The sequence below is a fragment of the Polypterus senegalus genome, chromosome 15 (genome assembly GCF_016835505.1).
Source record: "Polypterus senegalus isolate Bchr_013 chromosome 15, ASM1683550v1, whole genome shotgun sequence".
Classification (NCBI taxonomy): domain Eukaryota; kingdom Metazoa; phylum Chordata; class Cladistia; order Polypteriformes; family Polypteridae; genus Polypterus; species Polypterus senegalus.
The window spans coordinates 62,612,876-62,634,223 of NC_053168.1; the positions used below are offsets into that span (position 1 = coordinate 62,612,876).

A 21,348-nucleotide genomic window follows, 5' to 3' on the forward strand; every position below is an offset into this window, starting at 1 on the left:
TCTGCCCCATTAACTGGGAAAAACCTTAAGGCTTGATGCCCCCACAGTCTCCTGGAACATGGACTACCTGCCCAAAAAACAGCAGGTTTTTTGAGTTTAGATCAGGGAGGCTGTTCCTCCCAATCACACCTCTCCAGTTTTCACTATCATTGCCAACGTGAGCGTTTAAGTCTCCCAGCAGGACGATAGAGTCCCCAAGACGCCTGGGTACTCTGAACTGTCGTTCGCCACATAAGCGCAAACAACAGTCAGAGTCCTTCCCCCAACTCGAAGGCGCAGGGAAGCAACCCTCTCGTTCAACGGGGAGAACTCCAACGTGCAGGCCTTGAGCCGGGGGGCCATAAACAAGCCCACCCCTGCCCGACGCCTTTAACCCACAGCAATCCTAGAGTGGAACAAAGTCCAGCCACTCTTAAGAGTAATGGTTCCAGAGCCCAGACCATGCGTTGAGGTGAGCATGACTATATCTAGCCGGTACCTCTCAACCTCTCGCACCAGTTCAGGCTCCTTCCCCACCAGAGAGGTAATATTCCTTGTCCCAAGAGTCAGTTTCGGCAGCCAAGGGTCGGAACGCCAGAGTTCCCGCCTTCGGCCACCACCCATATCACATTGCACCCGACCCATATGGCCTCTCTTGCAGTTGGTGGGCCACACAAGAGAGTGGAACCACATTACTCCTTTGGGCTGAGCCCGGCTAGGTCCTGTGGTCAAAGGTCCAGCCACCAGCCACTCGCCAGTGAGCCCCTCCCCCGGGCCTGGCTCCAGGGTGGTGCCCCGGGTACCCTTTCCCGGGCAAGGGAAATGCCGATCCTTGACTTAAACCCATGTGGGGTCTCAGGATCGAGTTAGTCTGGACCTTCACTTCAGACCTGTTTGCTTTAGGAGATTAATAAAGATTAATAAATAATTTAATATTGCTATATATAAAACTTATTTTACCACTATTTTCAACTAACAATCTAAATAAACATATTTTAAATTTCAACCCAAAGCATACTTTATGGCTCAAAATGTGTGACGCTCTTCACTTGCTTTGATGAATAAATTAAACACACATTTAAATATATAGCTTAACCGAACATAATCAGGTGGCAGTATTTTCACCTTTTCATAGTAAACTGTATTGTCTTACACTCCACATTCTTGTAACATGCTACTTTAAGTAATGCCAGTAAGTATTTTAATGGGGTAAAGCAGAGCCTGAACACAAAAATTTGGTGGAATCTTGATAGTAGAATGAGACCTGATATAATTGTGATTTACGTGTTGTTTTGTGTTGGTAGAGTTCTATATTACAGTAATCCCTCCTCGATCGCGGGGGTTGCATTCCAGAACCCCCCGCAATAGGTGAAAATCCGCGAAGTAAAAACCATGTTTGTATGGTTATTTTTATATATATTAAGCCCTTAGAAACAGATAAATGAATTTCCAAGAAGTAGGATTCTTTATTTATAAATCTAATATTTTCGTAGTTAGAGCATAGAAAACCTTTTTACGACCTTCTAAATACGTTTTCTAACATTATTAGAGCCCTCTAGACATGAAATAACACCCTTTAGTCAAAAGTTTAAACTGTGCTCCATGACAAGACAGAGATGACAGTTCTTTCTCATAATTAAAAGAATGCAAACATATCTTCCTCTTCAAAGGAGTGCCGTCAGGAGCAGAGAATGTCAGAGAGAGAGAGAAATGTAAACAATCAAAAATCAATAGGTCTGTTGGGCTTTTAAGTATACGAAGCACCCGCGATAAAGCAGCCACAATGAAAGGATCAATGTGAAAGTAGTCTTTCAGCATTTTTTACTTCTAAGCAAACAGCCACTGTGCAAACAACCCCTCTGCTCACACCCCATCCGTCAGGAGCAGAGAATGCCAGAGAGTGAGAGAGACAGAGAAAAGCAAACAATCAAAAATCAATACGGGCTGTTAGAGCTTTGAAGTGTGTGAAGCACCACGCGGGAAGCATATCGTATATCATTGAAGAGTTTTATTTAATACGTAATACGTGCTCTGATTGGGTAGCTTCTCAGCCATCTGCCAATAGCGTCCCTTGTATGAAATCAACTGAGCAAACAAACTGAGGAAGCATGTACCATAAATTAAAAGACCCATTGTCAGCAGAAATCCACGAACCAGCGAAAAATCTGTGATATATATTTAGATATGCTTACATTTAAATCTGCGATGGAGTGAAGCCACGAAAGTTGAAGCACGATATAGCGAGGGATCATTGTATTCTACTTTCCCCTTTTGTATTATTAATGTGTAGCCTTTGTCAGAATACCTCAAATCTCACAGACTTACCACTGTTTATAAAGTATTGCAGTATATAACTCCTCCCCACCTTCCCTTCTACATTTATAATCTCAGGCAATTAGGTATAGTAAAAGACAAGCAGGAGTTAAACTATACTTTAAATAATGTATTATTGATAATATTCATAAATAATAACAATAAGCAAAAGTACAAGTGAATATTGGCAACCATTCAACCTGATAAATGCTGATGTGTAGTTTCAGGCAGCACAAAGACTTGTTTGTTACTTAAAAGGTCTCTAATTAAAGCATCATTTTTGGTCAGCTTTCGTTGGAACAGGTCGCATGCCTGTCTCAATATGGCTTCTTGAGCCATGCTCTTCATTGTCTTGTTCTTTTCAGTTCATGGTGTGTGAGATGCTCCTTCATGATGATGGTGTAAGAGAGAGAGGGAAGGGTAAAGCAAGCAAATGTATAGACTCTTTGTCCAAACCTTACAGCCAACAGGCTGTTGTGGTACTGTTTAGCTTCTGATATAAAACCAAACAGGCAACTTTAGACCAATAGAATTCTGATGTGACACAATGGGTTACACTCCGGCCCCCAATACCATTTGTTAAGGTGAAGCTGACCAGATAGGTCAGCATTTCTCAACCTTTATGTATTTGCGACCCGAGTTTTTATAACAGTTTTAATCGCGCCCCCCTAACCTTTTTTTGAAAGGGGCCCAATAATACCAATTTGTTCTTTTTTAATTAATGATCTATAATAGATGCATATTTTATTATACCTACTTAACATTTATCGACATTTATCTAACACTATATTTATATTCTTGTTTTCTTTTTTTCACATCTTCGCGCCACCCTTTTTGTTACTTCGTGCCCCCCTAGGGGGGCCTGCCCCACAGGTGGAGAACCACCGAGCTAGGCAGTTGGCCCTCATGCAGTGGTTGATTGAAAGAGTCCTGCAGAGAATCACTTGCCAAACTTGTTTCAGGCACTTCCTCTGACCCTGTCATAAAATGACAAAGACTCAGTCCTAAAGACAGGGGAGGAGGGTTCTTAACCATCAACCATTGCTGTTCTTATAAATAATGTAACATGAATATGACATGGCTTTGTCTAAGTTACCAATAAAGCCATGCAAAATATTTATCAACTGATATACAACATTTCACACCACAACACCGTTAAGCCACTGTATCTGTCTTACTTGACTACTGTTTTATTCTTTTTTTGATCTTGTATGATCTTCTGTGGTGACAATAGATTACTTTTGTTTTCTAAAGCTAATCTAAAAAACCTGGCATGTAAATTTTGAGGTACTTTCTGTTTCAGTTTTACCATTTGTTTTAATGTTACACTAAATGGTATTTTACCAAAGAGGTCATTATTTTAATGATTTTAAATCTTCTCTCTTTAGGTGTCCAGAAAGCCTCCGACCAGAGACAGTGAGACCATGCTTATTACCATGCAAAAAAGACTGCATTGTAACACCTTACAGTGATTGGACACCATGCCCATTGTCATGTCAGGAAGGTAAGTAGTTCACAGTCACATGCCTCCAAAAAAAAAAAAAAAAATGTTGGAGACCTGTATAAAAATGATAAAAATATGAGAAGTTTAATGAACATAATGGAACTTAGAGTCTCAATCCAGAATTCCACCACCTACTTTTGGCATATTCTAGAGTGTCACATGAATATTTTGTCTTCATATGTTCATTGTAGGGAATTATTATTATTTATCAATCTGATGAAGCCTTCATGGCACCATATTGTGGTTCTGTGTGTTTACCTCAGCAGTTTTGCAAATGTGTTTACCTAGTAAATGCAAAGAATATGCTAGGTCCTGGGAGATTGTTAGGTGGGTAATGATGCTTGATAGAGTACTAATGCCATGTTTCATAGTTTTTTTAAAGAGATAATTAATAGCCCTTTGTCGGCTTTAACAGAGGTATGTGATGGACAACTACCCCTTTATCACTTTGTGAAACTTTTTTTAGTTCTGAATAGGGTAATGAAGCTGTTTACTGTGGTTGTAAATTATTTTTACATATCTTCTTTTGTGGTCCCCAGTGTGTACAGAAAGTGGAAAACAGAAAAACAGTCTTCACAAATTATACCCTGGCACTCTTTATTTTGCCTCCTAGAATGTTCAGAAGGCATTCTCTTGACAATATAAAGCATTTCCTCTGAGAATTACATTTGTTTGTTGAAGCTGTTTTTTTTTTATGCCTAAGGCAATTTCAAGCTGCACTAGTTAGTGTGTGTGTGTGTGTGTGTGTGTGTGTGTGTGTGTGTGTGTGCCCTGTCCAGGGACTGTTTCTGCCTTGCACCCGATGCTTGCCGGAAGAGGCTCCAGATTCCCTGTGGCCCTCCTCTGGATAAGCAGGTGTGGTAAAGGGATGGGTGGAATGGATTGATGGATGATATGACATTTGATGCCCACAGTGTCATTTAAACAGCTATTAATAACAGTAAATCCCAATTGCTTTTGGTATTTTATAACAGTATAAAGATCATCTTAATTTTATAAACCCTTCTGAAACCACACGGAACACACAACAATAAAAAATAATATCTAGGTGAATTGTGAAGGGTAAAATAGTTTTATAGTAAGAAAAGTGGTAAATTATGGATTCCTTATGGACATATGCCATTGCAATGTGAGTTTACAACTTCTGAAAACTTTTTTTTTTTATCTTTTTAAAGTTAAAGAACTATCACAGCAAAAAATCATACTTTTTTATTGTTGTGACTTTAAATGATTCACGAATTAAGCAATTTTAATTTCTGATTATCCTGTCTAATTTTAGGACCTAGTCCAATAAAGAAACAGTCACGCCATCGAGTTATTATTCAGCTTCCAGCAAATGGCGGTCAAGACTGCCCAGATGTGCTGTATGAAGAAAGGGAATGTGAGGCATTGCCTGTGTGTCTTGGCTACAGGTAAGGGAGAATGCAATAAAGATGCTGCAATTAATACTTTCTGGATTATTCTGTAAATGATGATCATATATGAACTGTCACCTGAGAAGAGTTTAATGCAAACTGTGTTCCCCATTCTGTTTGTGGTGTTCCTGTGTTCCATATCTGCATTTCGTGGCCCAGTAATAGTGTAGTTGAGTCGCATTATAACAACAGTGTTTCCCTGTGTGTGCAATTATTTAAAGGTTTTATATTTTGTTTAAATAGTTTTATGAGCATGTTGTAAAGTCAGTGGATAGCATCCATGCCTCCCAACCATATACTGACTTCATAGGAATTGTCACCAGAGACATGGATGAAGACTGGACTCCTTCAGTATTGTGACTCTTTGGAGAATCCTTGGGTACCAGTGGCTAGACTTTGTGCCATGGAGTCCCAAATCAGGCACATTATCTGCATTGTGAGGGAGCATCAGTTACAGCACTAAAGCCATGTGGCACGATTCCCCAAAAATGATCCGGCTCACAGGATCCTCATTGTTGAGGACCGAGCTGCTGGACCAGGCCTAGGGGACGCCCACGTATCTGGCTGCGGCAGATAGATGGTTGTTTCCCCGGGACTGGACCGCATTTCTGTTTTGTCATGTGGTGGGTATGTCAACACGCTGTACCAGTACATGCTCCCCAACCTGACCTGACCTGATGTAAGGTGGTGCTGATGAGAGAAGTCTGGTATACTGAAACAGCAGTGCAGCTGCATGGTGGATGCATGCATCTGCATCAGTGAGCAAGGGCAAGTTGTGAAGCGCTACACCATTCAACCCAACCTGAATGTTAGGAGGCATCCTGGTGTGAGGTATCAAGCTGCGAATGAGGGATTATAAAGTAGTAAAGCTGTTTTGGTATAGGTAAAGGGCCTGAAAGAGGGAGATAAAAGACCTGGAGAGAGAGAGAGATCACTTACCAGAGGGTAATCAGAGCTGGAGCATCTGTAGCCAAGAAAACGTGTAAGCATGGGTCATGGATTTATTAGCTTCCTTCTGGGTTACTGTGTGTAGAACAGACAACGTGAAACTGTGCTTGGTAATTGGAAGGATCATCCATCGAGATTGAAGGAAGGGATCCCAGGGGCATATAAGAATGGCAAGATGGATATTGGAGGCATTTTCATTGTCAGCAGATAGTCTGTCATTAGTGGAGGGTGCAATGCTATACTCCTGAGCAGCCTGAGTAAAGAAATGAGAGAGTGCACTTACTCCTGTGTTATCCTCTGTAGCACTGAGAAGGAAGGATAATGTGGTGAGCCTGGTCATTGTTTTAATTTGATAAATATTTCTTTGCAGAAATCCTTTGGTCTCTTGCACAGCCTGAAAATGGTAAAAGGACTGGGAATTTTGTTGTATTTTTGTATTCGACTATGGATTTTGGATTTTAAAAGGATTAGAATCAGTTTGTTTTGGTCTGTTTGGAATGTTTTCTTTTTATTTCATCATATTTATTCATACACCTAAACTATGATTTTTGATGGCTTACTAGTGTGATTTTTTTTGTTTTTCAAATAACTTGCTTTGTTAACTTTTGGTGTATATATATTTTTTCTTTAACAAAGAACTTTCTATTTTTTTACAATTTTGTATGTGTCTCCCTCACTCACCCTGATTTATCCTTGATTTGACTACTCAATGACCCATGGTTGAACAGCTGCAGCGTACCTGGTGGGTACAGGGCATCATAAGTTGTAGCATCCTGGGTTCAGACCTCATGCTTGGCCATTGTCCAAATGGAATGTGCATACTCTCTATGTTTTAGCATAGGTTTTTCACTGGGTATGCCATGTTTCTTCCAAGATCCCCAAAGGTGTGCACCTTGGGTTAACTGGTAACCCTAGATTGGCCCTGTGGGTTAGTGTGATAGTATGTTATGTGATGGTTTGTCAACCTGACCAGGACTGGTTTCTGATGTTGCTGAGATGTTAGTCCCTACAACCATTTATTTTCTTAAGCAGACTTGCTATGTTATGATTAAAGGCTGTATGCTTGTTAGAAAATCTCATCATAATAAAAGTAATATGCAGAAAACCTATTACAACGATTAAGCTAACAATTTTTCACATTTTATTTTCAAACCTTTTTCCATAACACCTTAATTGTTATTCATTTTCTAAATGGTAGTTTTGTGAGTGACTTTTGATTGAAAGCACAGAATTTGAATGGGACCTGGGTGTCAGCCATAATATTATTCAAACAACCATTTTCCAACTTTAATTAATTTTCTTCTCTTTTCAGTAATTCTGTATGACAGTATAACAACAATTGCAATGATTCCTTTAACAAAATAATAAGGGCTATGAATCTGTGTTCTTGCTTTTTGTATTTAAATGCTGTATTAGATTAGATATTTTTAATTTTGTAGATGGAAGACTCATAAATGGCGTCGCTGCCAATTAGTACCTTGGTATGTACGCCAAGAGAGTCCAGGAGCTCATGAGACCTGTGGACCTGGTCTACAGACAAGAGGTATTACTTTTCATTCATTCATTTTCTGCAGTGACTTCTTCCATTGCAGGATCTTAAGGAGCTGAAACATTTCCCAACATCTCCAAAAATGAAACTGCATTCAGTGTTTATTTTTCTCCCATAACTCTACAGGCAATTAGTAAACATCACATTTTCAAAACTGTAATAATAAAAGTACATATGACAATGATGTGATCTGTTAAAGCAAAGTAGAGATTCTGTAACAGCAAACTGATCCTATAAATTCAGATAGCACAATCCCAATAATTATCAATGGAGTTAACAGCTGGAAATTTTAGATGCTTCAGATTTATTTGGTTTGAGATGTCCAATGACCTGATATTAAGGTAGAATGGGCAAGTATGTACTCTTGAATGTTTATCACTGTACCACAGGAACTGGCCTTTACTTTTTTATTTTATTGATTTTGATAACAAATAACATTTATTACAAATAAGTCATGTTTTACAAGACTTGGTTCAAAACAAATCAACCCCCACCCATGAGATAAAAAGTTAGGCCAGCAGAGTAAAACTTTAAGTTAGTAAAAAATAAGTAAATAGATAAATTAAATGAATAAAAATAAATAGAGTAAAAAAAGGGGAGAGAATCTGTTTCCCCAATTTAAATCCTTGTTCTAAAATGTTATTGATTAGTTCCTGCCAGGTTTTGAAAAAGTTTTGTACAGATCCCTTAAGTGAGAATTAGATTTTTTTCCAATTTCAAATAGCATATAACATCAGTTATCCACTGACTTAAAATAGGAGAGTTAGGATTCTTCCAGTTGAGCAACATAAGTCTACGCGCCAATAGTGTGGTAAAGGCAATTACAGTGTGTTTTCCCTTCTTCACTTTAAGCCCATCTGGGAGTACACCAAACACAGCTGTTAATGGATTAGGAGGGATTGTGACATCAAGGCTGTCTGAAAGGCATTTAAAGATTTTGGTCCAGAATGATGTTAATTTGGTACACGCCAAAAACATGTGGCCCAGTGAGGCTGGAACTAGCTTGCAACGTTCACAGGTTGAATCTTGCCCCTCGAAACATTTTGAACAATTTTAAACAAGACAGATGTGCTCGATATATAATTTTAAGTTGAATAATTGTATGCTTTGTGTATTTGGAGCTCAAGTGAATTCTGTGCATGGCTGCCTTCCACACCTTTTCTGAGATGTTGAGTGAAAGATCATTTTCCCACTGTACTCTTGGATCTTTGAAAGAGAGAGACTTTAAAATGTTATTCTATATTACGGAAATGCTGTCTGAGTCCTCAAGACTGTTCAATATTTTTTCTGGCATTGAGGTAGGTGTATGTGTGTGTATACACTATCTATCTATCTATGCAGTATATATAGTAGATATGTACATACTACCATATAGGTGCATAGGGACAATTTTGCTTTATGCACAGAAAACAGTAGTATGTACATGTCTACTATATATACTGTATAGATAGATAGATAGATAGATAGATAGATAGATAGATAGATAGATAGATAGATAGATAGATAGATAGATAGATAGATAGATAGATAGATAGATAGATAGATAGGAATGTATAGTCAGTGTATAATGTACATTATAATCATTGTATTGTGTTTCTTTCAGCAATATCCTGTCGTAGACAAGATGGAGGTCAGGCTGACATTGGTGACTGTCTCAAGTATGCTGGATCAATGCCTCCTATAACTCAAACATGTCAGCTACCTTGCCAAGATGACTGTCAGCTAACAAGCTGGTCAAAGTTTTCACCATGTAGTGCAGATTGTGTTGGAGTAAGAACAAGAAAAAGAACACTTGTAGGTGAGTATACATACTATACCATACAATTATCAAAGACACTTACCTGAATTCACATCACAGGGATCACAGCCCTAGGCAGGATTTCATTTGATCACAGGTCCTGGTCACATACATTCAGGCAAATATAGAAACCTCACCCAATGTGCTAAGAAAACTCCTGCAGACAAAGAAGAACCTGCAAAATCCAAACAGACAATGACCAGAGGGTGGATTTAGTAGACAGTAGTATTAACCACTGCAGCACTGTGCCACCCATCTTGTATCATACTTTTTTTAACTATTTGACATTAGGTGTCTATATTTTTTCCCTGCCATTCCATATATTTGCAGAATACCATTTGTGCCAAAATGAAATACATAAAATGGCAATTGTGAAATAAATAATCACATGCTAAAGTACAGAGATAGTCAATACACTATTAAATCACATATAATTAAATAAAAGTCATCTAATTATTATAAAATCCAATGTAATTATTTTAGAGTTATTACAAGTTTTATTTCAAAATGGCCTTATGAAATAAAGATTTTATTTCACTATGATATAACACATTTCTGAATGGGTCCTTTAATGTCTGGGCTAGTTATTTCAGACTGCCTCTTTTTCATAATGGCTTTGTCACTCGTCAATCAAGACAATGTCCACCTGGCTAAACATATTAATTCCTATTGGTTAATCCTTTGCTGTCAGTTTCTTTACTCTGATTGTAAGCTGTAGGCTTTCAAAGATCTTTAGCATTACTTTACTTGCATTCCAACTGATGAACACACAGAGGCAGTTAAAAGTTGGGGCGGTTAGTGTGAATAGAAATAGATCATTTAATATATGACGCTATTTTGAGATGAATTGACGATATGTTGGAAATGTTCAGACAGAAAAGTGTGCTTCAAAATTTTGAAGCTAATAAACAAGTTGTTAGCTTAAAACTGACTGAGCCAAGCAGAATCTTAAACTACAGAGAACCTCTTTATAAACATATTTTGAAAAGCACTTATCCATCTGAGTACCCCAAATGTATCATCAATTATGTAAGAAAAGTAGCATTAAAACATCTTTGGAAGCCTATTAACTTCAATCAGTCAAAAGTAACTGACAGCAAAGGATTGACCAATAGGAAAAGGTTCAGCCTATTGATCTTAATTGACAAGTGGCAAAATCATTATGAAAAGAGGCATTGTGAAATAAATATTGCTAGCATCAATACAGTTTTTAAAATGTACTGTTTGGAAAACACACAATGTGAAATAAAAACAGTCTTTAAAAATACAACCATTTTGAAACAAAGTATTTAATACTTTTAATATTATAAAACAATGACAAAGCATTTCCTAATAATTCGATACCTTTCATGATGATAAAATGTAATTTAATTATGTGCTTTTTCACAATCTATTGACTAATTTATTTATATACTGTGAGACTTGCCTGGACACCACCAGTCGGAAACCGTATCTTTATAAAATGCACACGTTTATTAAACATTAATAAACACAGGTTCACAGTCCCGAACACCACACACAATGCACACAGCAATAACCACCACAATATGGGCTTCTCTCTCCTGCTCCCACTCACGACTCAAGCTCCTCGATTGTAGGAAGGCGGCCTCTTTTATTCCTGCCCGGATGTGCTCCAGGTGGCTGATGACGTCTTTCCAGCAGCACTTCCGGGTGTCCCTGGCAGGTTCCTCCGCCATCTTGCTTGGTGTGGCGGAAGTAATTGTTCCCCAGGTTCCCTGAGGTTTAAGGCGCCCCCTGGCGGTGGCCACGGGTCCCAATGGGTTGTAATGTCCTTATTCCTCTCCCGTGGTCCTCTCCTAGTCCAGGGCGGTTGCCCTCTCATAGCCTGGAAGCTATTAATGCCACCTTCCGGTCTTTCCAGGCATCCTGGCTGGGTAAGGACCCCAGCACTCTGTGACAATATATATATATATATATATATATATATATATATATATATATATATATATATATATATATATATATATATACCGTATATCTTCTAGTAGTGGCCGGCTTCTTATTGACGCCCATTTCCAATAAACGCCGGGTTTGAAGAGATGTCGCGACAAATAGACGCCGGTCTCTAATAGTAGCTGGTCTCCTTTAAGCGCCGGTTTGTAGTAAATGCCGATCTCCAATGACCCACCGCCTTTTCGTACGCTAATCTTTTTTTCGTACCACCTGGGCTACCGCCCTCCTGCAGTGAATCATACGGTAAGTACCTTTTCGTGTCAAAAATGTTTTGTCGTCGGATGCTATCGAGGAAGCGAGAAAGTCAAAAAGAAATTTCTTTGTGTACATTTTGCCCTTTCGTCTCCACGTCAATCATAACCCCACAGGGAGGGCAGAGGTGGCGGGAAGAACATGAAAATGCCATCTTCGACACGTTAATCCTGATAAAACTGATTACTGCGTGACAACAAGCAATGGGAGTACCTGTATTGCCATCACAAGAAGAGGAAGATGAAGAAGAACTCACAAATAACGAAGTAATCATTACCTATTCAGACGACGAGTAGATGGTAAGTATTGTACTTTATTGTATCTTATCCAGTCTCATGTCGTAATGTATACATATATGCATGAGTTTGGAACTTATTGCATTTCCTTATGTTCCGCAGGGGACCTGTTGGGCTGATGAGCTTTAGATGCGAAATTCGGACTGGTGCAGGCCAGTGCTGGTGGCATCATTGGCAAGAAAGTTGACGTCTACCGTACCTATTTTTCATGCTTACGGTAGTACCGTACTGTATACTGCTTTAATAAGACCGTACTGCTGTACTGATAATTTTATTAAATCCTGAAATGTTCATCCGGTGTTGTTGCCTACATTTTGTGACCGTAATATTTTACTGCTAAATGAATCCCGTTTACCCATCACCATTCCATCTGCGAGGCGAATAATAGTCGGTCTCCAACAACCGCCGGTCTCTTTTAAACGCCGGGCCGTCCGAATAATTTTTTGAATAAACGCCGGGGCTCCTATTGGAAGATATACGGTATATATATATAAAGGTAAGGTATTCCATATGTATTGGCTGTAAACTGCATTATATTAACTATTTCCCATTTATTTCCATCATGAATGATTGTGTTTAATGTTCTCAAAAATATTTTTAATGAAACCTTATTTTAAGTATCACTTCTCACAAACCATAAACCACAAACCATAAACTAAATACATCACACCCACTCTCCATTCTTCAAGAACTTCGAACAATAAAAATCCCATAAACATACACCTACATGAAGTCCATCTAGTAATAATGTGCATATGAAAATATACATCTTGCAGACAATAAGAAAAGGGACATCAGAAATATAATAGCCACTTTTCCTTCCATTTTTCCTTCCTGCTTGATTCAACATATGCAACTATGGAAGTAAAAAAGTGTACGTAATATGTTTATATGACAAAATTGCTCATTTTTCTTTTTTAGGTAGATCAACAATTTTTGCCCATTTATCCCTCTCTGTTTAATTTAACAGGAACCCTGGCAGCATGCTGTTTTCATTAGGATGCATACTATCACAAAATGGGTTGCACACAACATAACAAATCATTTAATCAACCAACAAGAAAACAAAGTACAATACAAGATCATAAACAGAATGTTTGAATTTTGCTTCTGTAAATTTTAAAAGTAACCTAGAACACACTCCAGAAAGAGAAATTGTCTGAATGAGGAATGTTTTATACTATTAGAGTTGTATAGAGGAATAATAATCCTATTACAATACAAAGGACTGCATCTTGCTCAAAACATATGGAGTTTGGCTTCCACTCAGTGCAAAACATTGACAAGAACTGGGCATTCATTGTACATTGCAGATGATGATACAGAATGTTCTCCTTCTGCTCTGCAGTTGTGTTTCAAATCGAGTGTGTTTACATGGTCTCATCTGAAACATCAGATTTGAAGAAATGCTCCTAATATATTTTTTACAGTCCTTATAATTTGCAGTTTCCTGTATTTACAGTCAAAAGAGAAATTTAACCCTTGACTTTTTAATGATTTTGACCTTTCTTCAGCTGTTATTCTATATGTTGTTTTCCTTATAACACCTGCTAATTCTTCAAATGCAGAACCCACATTGTTAGTAATATACTGTATATTGAATTTCTTATAAACTTTGATATCAAGAAAGATGTTAAATTGAAAAACCAACCAAACTTAATTAACAAAGCTGGTTGTGGCCAATGATTATGGTAGTGTAAAAATACAACATAAATTGCAGTTTGCTCATTCTTCCTTTGCATTTACATAAATTTTCATAATCACACAGGTAATTTCACTATTCTTTTCAAAGAAGTTTAGTGGCAGCTTATCCAGCAGAAAAGATTTACTTGTCAATATTTGTAAATCTTTTGATGCTACTGATGTTAGGGTATTGAATTTTTTTAAGTAGTATTGATGTAGTTTTACAGTTAAAGTCAATTCCTAGGCTACAATGCCTAGATTGTCCAGAATGAATCTATTGACCGATTCAACATTTTTACAATTAACTGATATTCTCAGATGTTCATGTCAGCAGTGCTTTCTTAACACCATTTAGACATATACCACAAAATACAAAGTTGAGTCTGGTCTGAATTGTAGCACATTTTATACTTTTCTAGCTTTGAAATTTAACAACAATTCACCTGACAACAGCTCAGATAACTCTATATTTTCTGTCAATCTGATATTGTTTGGTTTCTGTTGTTTGAGGAACAATATTGATAGTCAATGACTGTCATTCATCTTCAGCCATATCAGAGGCTGGCTTAGAAGCTCACCTCATTAGTTAGGAGAAGGAACCAAAAGCATTGCATATGATGTGAGTCACAGACAAGATGATGCAGTTTTGATAACTACTCAACATGAAATTTAGGGTAAAGGCTTTACAATATTGGGTACATTAGGTACATTATGTCATATGCTGCTGCTAACTAAACAACCACTTTTGGTTTGAAAATATAATCATTATAACTTTTTTTGCCATTATGTAAACTCTGGACTGTACATTTTATATACAAAAAAAATCAGAACTCGGAAATTAATGTATTAGCTATGGTTTCATTATAAATTTGTAATAGCTAGTTGCATTACAATTATAGTATTTCAATTAGTAGTATAAATGTGGTCTGACTGCACAAAGTGACAGCAGTAATACTGAATATTCAAATCGGGAGATGGAGTCAACGTCAGAAATTTTGATACTAGTGAGTGAAAAAAAGTCTTTTTAACATGACAACGATGTAAAACCAAAAACTGAGTGAAATAAACAACATGAGAAAGATCAGAAGATAGTAATTTGTACAAGTAACCTATGCCAAAATTATACACAAAATTGTTATTGACAATAGAATTGATGGCCAGAATATCAGGATAAACTAACCAATTTTCTTTGAATTATCCAAAAACTTGAACATCCAGGAAGTGTACAACAATGACCTTTATATCTTTGACTTGATGATGTCATGCTGTCAGGCAAAAAAAAAATACAAAAATGACAGCACCCATAATACAAAACAAAATAGTACCGCAGCAGAATGTATTTTGTTTTAGACCTTATTAAAAATGTAACTAAATACAAAATATCCTTTGTCTTCTAAACCCCCTAAATAATGCCTTGGTAGTTTTTAAAGGCCAAGGAATGACTAAATAAAATCTGTATGTTTTTAATAAGTTGCTTAAGCTACTTAATAATAATAATGTTTACAAAGTAAAAGTTACATTTGTCGTTGGACCTCTAAAACAGTTAAAGCCCCATTTCTCCAAGTGATCACTTTTCAGCACTGAGCCGAAGAATAACCTGCTCACTATAGTCTTATTTCCAACAAATATCAGTCAAGCAATAATAATGTTATTAGGTCACTGAAGGTGCTTACTCTTGAACATTGAACACGGTATATACTATTCCCATGAGTAAAACATTCCTGTCACAGATCACTTTCTGTATTTCCTAGTGACTTGCCTTTTGTTGATGGTTGTTGCAAAACACAGTTTTACAATAAAAGTGTATTGTTTTATATTGAAATTGGTAAATAGCTGTGTTCAATCTAGGCTGCTTGGATTTGCGGTCATGTACCTATTTCTTTGTACTGTACAGCTGTTATCACACTGCTAATTCCTCCTCCTACTCAATAGTTTATGATGCCTTTTACTCTTTGGGTCAACAAATGAACCATTCCTTGTTTATGTCTTGGAGCTTTGGAACCCTCCCCCCATCCGACTCATCATTCACAGTACTCAACACTTCATGCCAGGAGGTTGAAGGAGTGGAACGTAAAAACAAGATGAGCGCTGCTACACATTGAAGAGTTTTGGTAGTTGACAGCAAAAGTCAACATTTGCCTATATATATATATATATATATATATATATATATATATATATATATATATATATATATATATATATTATGAGGGGCCGTTCAGGAAAAAAGATTGGTTTGTAAATATATACATTGGTTCAGATATTTATATCGGTTCAGATACATTGGTTTGAATATATACATTGGTTTTAATACATCCATTCAGATATATATTTCGGTTCAAATATATACATTGGTTGGGATGTATTGGTTGAGATATATACATCGGTTTGAATACATCCGTTCAGATATATACATTGGTTTAGATACATTGGTTGAAATATATATAAATTGGTTTGCATAGATCCGTTCTGATATATATACATTGGTTGAGATACATCCGTTCAGATTTATACATTGGTTAAAATAGATTGGTTTAGATATATACATCGGTTCAGATACATCCGTTCTGATATATATATTGGTTCAGATAGATCGGTTCAGATATATACATTGGTTGGGATTTATGGGCAGGCACAACGCGGTCACCCATGTTTAGCATCTCCCTTTTGCTTCATCATTGCTTCAACACTGTTGTAATTATTGTGAACATTTTATACAAGCAGCATACGCTTGTCTGTCGCGTTTTGTTTAGTAAGCCCTATTTGTTGGGGCCCTCGATTTCAAAGCACTTTTTTCCTTTCATTATTTAAAACACTCGCGAGATACCGCCTCTTCGCCTCGCTCCGTCCGCCCGCTCATTGTACCCGCCTCACTCGCTCCCTCTTGTCCCTCCCATGACAGATTCTTCTCAAAAGCAGAGTTACTAGAAAGCATTAATCACAACCACAGTACGTCCCATTTTTTCACCTCCTCAGACGCTGGTTTATCATTGGTGGAAAGCAGCCTGGTGACATCTGTTATTCCGTATTGGCAGCATTTCATTAAAGAGCGATCTGCTTCAGCAAGGAACTTAGTCCTGTTTGCTGAAAGAATGTTATGGAGGAAAACACTGGAGTTGCTCTGTTTCTTTAAATGTTCATCAGGGATCAAAATGACCAGAATATTCCCGCATCACAAATAACTGATGTTTAACTATTTTTATAGTAAAACTAACAAAACCACACACAAGCACGCACACGCCACACACACACTCACACTCACAAATCGTGGGTCGCACGTACTACTGATTAAGCGTATCTGTCAAGGACGATTATTTTTTCACCCCATAAAACAGATTCTTCTCAAAAGCTGAGTTACCAGGAAGCATTGAGTGCAACCGCAGTACCTCCCATGTTTTCACCTCAACAGACGCTGGTTTATCATTGACCGAAAGCCGCCCGGTGATTTCTGTTATTCCGTATTGGCAGCATTTCATTAAAGGCGATCTGGTTCAGCAAGGAACTTAGTCCTGTTTGCTGAAAGGATGTTATGGAGGAAAACACTGGAATAGCACTGTTTCTTCTGAATGTTTATCAGTGATCAGGGACCAGATTGATCAGAATATTCCTGCTTCACAAATAACTGAGGTCTGTTTTTATTGTAAAACTGAGAAAACCAAACACACGCGTACACAACACAAATACTCAAACTCACACATCGTGGGTCGCACATACTGCTGATTAAGTGTATCTGTCACGGACGATCATTTTTTTTTCACCCAATAAAACTTTAGTTCGTCAAAGTTAGAAAGCAGCGGTGATTTCTATTATTCCTTATTGGCAGCATTTAATTTAAAGATGATTCACTTCAACAAGGTGAAAGAGTCTCTTATTTTGATAGGGCGATCTTTTTTTAGGCTTAAGCATTTTTGATTGACTTACAAAAGAAAATAGCTATTACTTACCCGTAGTGCTCAAAATTATAATGCGCGTATCTATAAGGAAGAGGTGGTGGTAAGATTGCTGACTCGCAGTTAAATGATCACTGGTTTGTGTCCGGGGGGCTTCCTTTCTGTTATTTTATTTATTTACTTATTTATTTTACAAATTGCTTTGAGTAGTAAGAAATGTAAGGAATTAATAATAATAATAATAATAATATTATATTATTATTAATTATTATTATTATTATTATTATTATACGTGTGAATGCATGATCAAATTCAGCCGCTGCGTAGTGGGGTATGAATAAGGACAATACCACGAGTTCATTGAAATAATTACACAGCAAGGTGCACACGCAATGCAAACATAATGTGTATATTATTGAAGTAAAGGTTCATATAAATTAATTATATTCAACTTTTTAACAAGTTGAGAGATGTCAACTGGTTAAAATGCACGAAATTATACATGTATTGCTTTATAGTCCACACATAGTGTATGTATATTATTAAAATAATGATGTAAAATTCCTATAAAATGGTATAGAATCTGCGTCGTAGACTTATTTTGTGTCAAATTTCTTCAAAGAAGTTTTTAATTAGTTTGCTTTAAAAAAATCTTACGGCAAACATGTGAACCGTTGAAAATCGCTGATCTTAATCAATTTGTTTTAACGCATGCTCCGTGCAAAATGCTGTCATATCTGTTAATAAACATGCACGCACAGCGATGTCCTGATGTCTGCGTTCTAAGGCTGCAGGTAAATTAAACGCTATTGACGTTTTACTGGGGTGCTCTGTGATTGAGGGCGGACAGTAAACTTTGGTAAAATGATGAGCTCGTTAAAATAAATGTAGCAATCCATTGTCATGCTATAAGTGACAGCTTGCTCTTAAACATTTACACAGGTGGTTTTTCCTGGGAATAAAAAAGGGGGGAAAAATCCACGGGAAAGGTTTTGTTGTTGAACTCAAATTTCACCTCCGCCATGTGAGCCAATCAAAACTATTGGAATGAAATATACAGTAGTTCTATATAAATAAATAAATAAATTTCCTATCACACCCACCCTTTCACCTCCTGTACATTGGAGAGGATTCTCATTTTCACAGCAGGTGCAATTATCCTATAAAACACATAGGAGTTCTCTGCACCGTTTTTCATGGGAGATTAAAACTCATCAAATGTATTTAAAAAACTTTTAGCAGCCTGTGGCATTCCTTATCTGCTGTGGTCCATTACAAAATGAACACCAGGCAGTTACAATTGTGCACAGTTTCTTTAATAAGTCTATTAGACAGTCTTTTATAACGTTTTCATATCGAGTGTGTCTCTTAATCCCTTCTAGCAGAGGAGACACTTATTTCCACAGCTTGGTCTATGCTGTAGAAACGCGTGCCCCGTCTTCTGCTTGTAAATTAACACTGGAATTACAAAACTGTCCATAGTTTATTTAAAGAGATTGAAGGAAGTCTTCTATATCACTTTTTGTTTACTATGTCCTTACTCATCCACTAATTAAAAAAATCAAGCGCTTACACTGTCTTTTTAAGTATGTCTATGAAAATCGCTGTGAGTAGCCAGAAAAATGCTATATAAATGTAATATATTATTATTATTATTATTTTGGTTTTTTAAATCCAAATAAACCTGATAGGACTTCTTCCAGGATATGTGCCACTCTAGGGTACCAACAAAGTCAAACTGATTAGGACATTTTGTGATCAGTTTGTTTAAAGTATATTAAACAAAATATAACTTTTCATCATCTTCTCATTTCTAATTTGGCATTTCAGGATACAGTACAGTATATACTGCAAATATACATTTAAATTGTAACCGCTGATAATTATTTACTGTGTGCTTGCGTTTTCCATAAAACAGCATCAATATGTGCACAAAGTATAAGTGATAAAACACACAAATTCTGACATTAGCATGACTGTTGAAGGAAAAACATGTATTAGAAAGTATTCTATGGAGTTTTCATAAATTAATCAAACCTTTTGAGTTTTCTTAATATATTTTGTAATCAGGTTTTTAAATTTTTTTTTATTTTTACTGCCACTTCACAGATCAACAATCCCCAACATGGTCACTGTCAGAATAAGTCTTTTAACTTTTTCCTGTGTCCATTAATACATTTTCTTGGTTTCACTACCCATCTGAAAGAGTTGGCATCAGGTTGGGTGGCACTTTTAAACTGTAGTAGTATGAGCAAGCGTCAGTGTGGTAAGCACTAGTTTGGCATTTCTTTCCGTCTCATTTTTTGTCCTGGGCCCAAGCCTGTAAATCTCTTTTGTAAATGGGTGGCTTGGATAGAGGACAGATACCAACAATTTTCAAGGCTATATTAAAACAATACTAAAAGATATTTGTGTATGTGTGTTGTAGTGCCCCATGTTGTAAGTGTTAGATCCATTGAAGAAGTCAACTTAAACAAAGAAAATGTACATTTTACAGGCTTGTTTGAAGTGTTTTACATTATAACCATATTTTTAATTGCTGCGTGAATATAATTTTTTAAAGAGGATGACCTTTACTATTGTCAAAAAAGACAAGCAGAGCAACAGGAGGAATATGAAAGTTATTTGTTGAGTTTAGGAGACAAAGGATACTTGTAAGGAAGTTCATGCCAGTGCTATTGGTGTACATTCTGGAATTTATAAAACTGCTGAAATTATTTCAAAAAAATGTTACTGGCCTGGTTTTATGCTGACATTAAAATGGCTACGTTTTCTGATAATTATAATCATTATTTTAATTAAAAGACTATAATTGTCAGAACAGATTCAATAAAATGTTTTAATATCTCAGTTGCTGTTTGTCGGACTCTTTAATTGACTTGTCCTACAAATGTGGATATTTGGTACTTCATTTGACAAATAATATGAATTTTTCCAAGTCTCATGTATTTCATATAGATAGATAATTAGATAGAACTTGTACTCTAAGGGAAAATGTGCTTCTTTTTAACAGAGGCTGAATGAATAAATAAATTAATATTAATATAATGAAAAACAGCCAATCCAATAAAATTGTCTAATGTTCATTCTGCAAGCAACAGTTGAAGCTCACAACTCTGACGCAAAAGCTCAGCTGTAGAAGTGAGTGTCCCTTTGAGTGGAGAGGATAATGGGACACAGTAGACTTGAAAGTGATATAGATGACTTTCAACAATCTTTTACCATGGATTTCAGACAATATTAGTTATCCAGGGTTCATTTTGAAAGAGCAGACAGGGTGCACACAAGCCCATGGATCTGCTCTAGCCATGGAAATGAGTGTTGCCTGTAGGGAATAGGATGCAAACACATAGTGGAGAAGATTATATAGAAAACTATATCTACAACCTTTTAAAATCAATTTTACATATTTTTACTACGTGTTCATTTTGTATAATCAGCAGTCAGAGGGCACACATTTTACAGCTCTACAGCAGCCATGGAAAATGAGCGTACCGACCAGTGGATGAGACATGCGTTTTCATTCCAATAGTTTTAATGACTCACATGGCTTGAGGTGAAATTTGAGTTCAAAAACAAAACATTTCCGTGGATTTTTCCCCTTTTTATTCCCAGGAAAAAACACCTGTGTAAATGTTTAAGAGCAAGCTGTCACTTATAGCGTGACAATGGACTGCTACATTTATTTTAACGAGCTGTCTTTTAAATGTCTTTGTAAAGTGTTACTAGGCGTCGAGCAATGTATTA

At 36.8% G+C, this 21,348-nt stretch overlaps 1 protein-coding gene across 1 annotated transcript in view; it reads left to right on the forward strand.

Annotated features, from left to right (window-relative positions):
* The window catches only part of thsd7aa (thrombospondin, type I, domain containing 7Aa), a 455,572-nt gene that overhangs the window by 354,302 nt on the left and 79,922 nt on the right, over positions 1-21,348 (forward strand). Inside the window, exons 10-13 of the mRNA XM_039736556.1 lie at positions 3,681-3,796; positions 5,076-5,208; positions 7,599-7,702; positions 9,312-9,506. Of these exons, the coding sequence (XP_039592490.1) occupies positions 3,681-3,796; positions 5,076-5,208; positions 7,599-7,702; positions 9,312-9,506 (548 nt within the window). The remainder of the gene's footprint in view (positions 1-3,680; positions 3,797-5,075; positions 5,209-7,598; positions 7,703-9,311; positions 9,507-21,348) is intronic.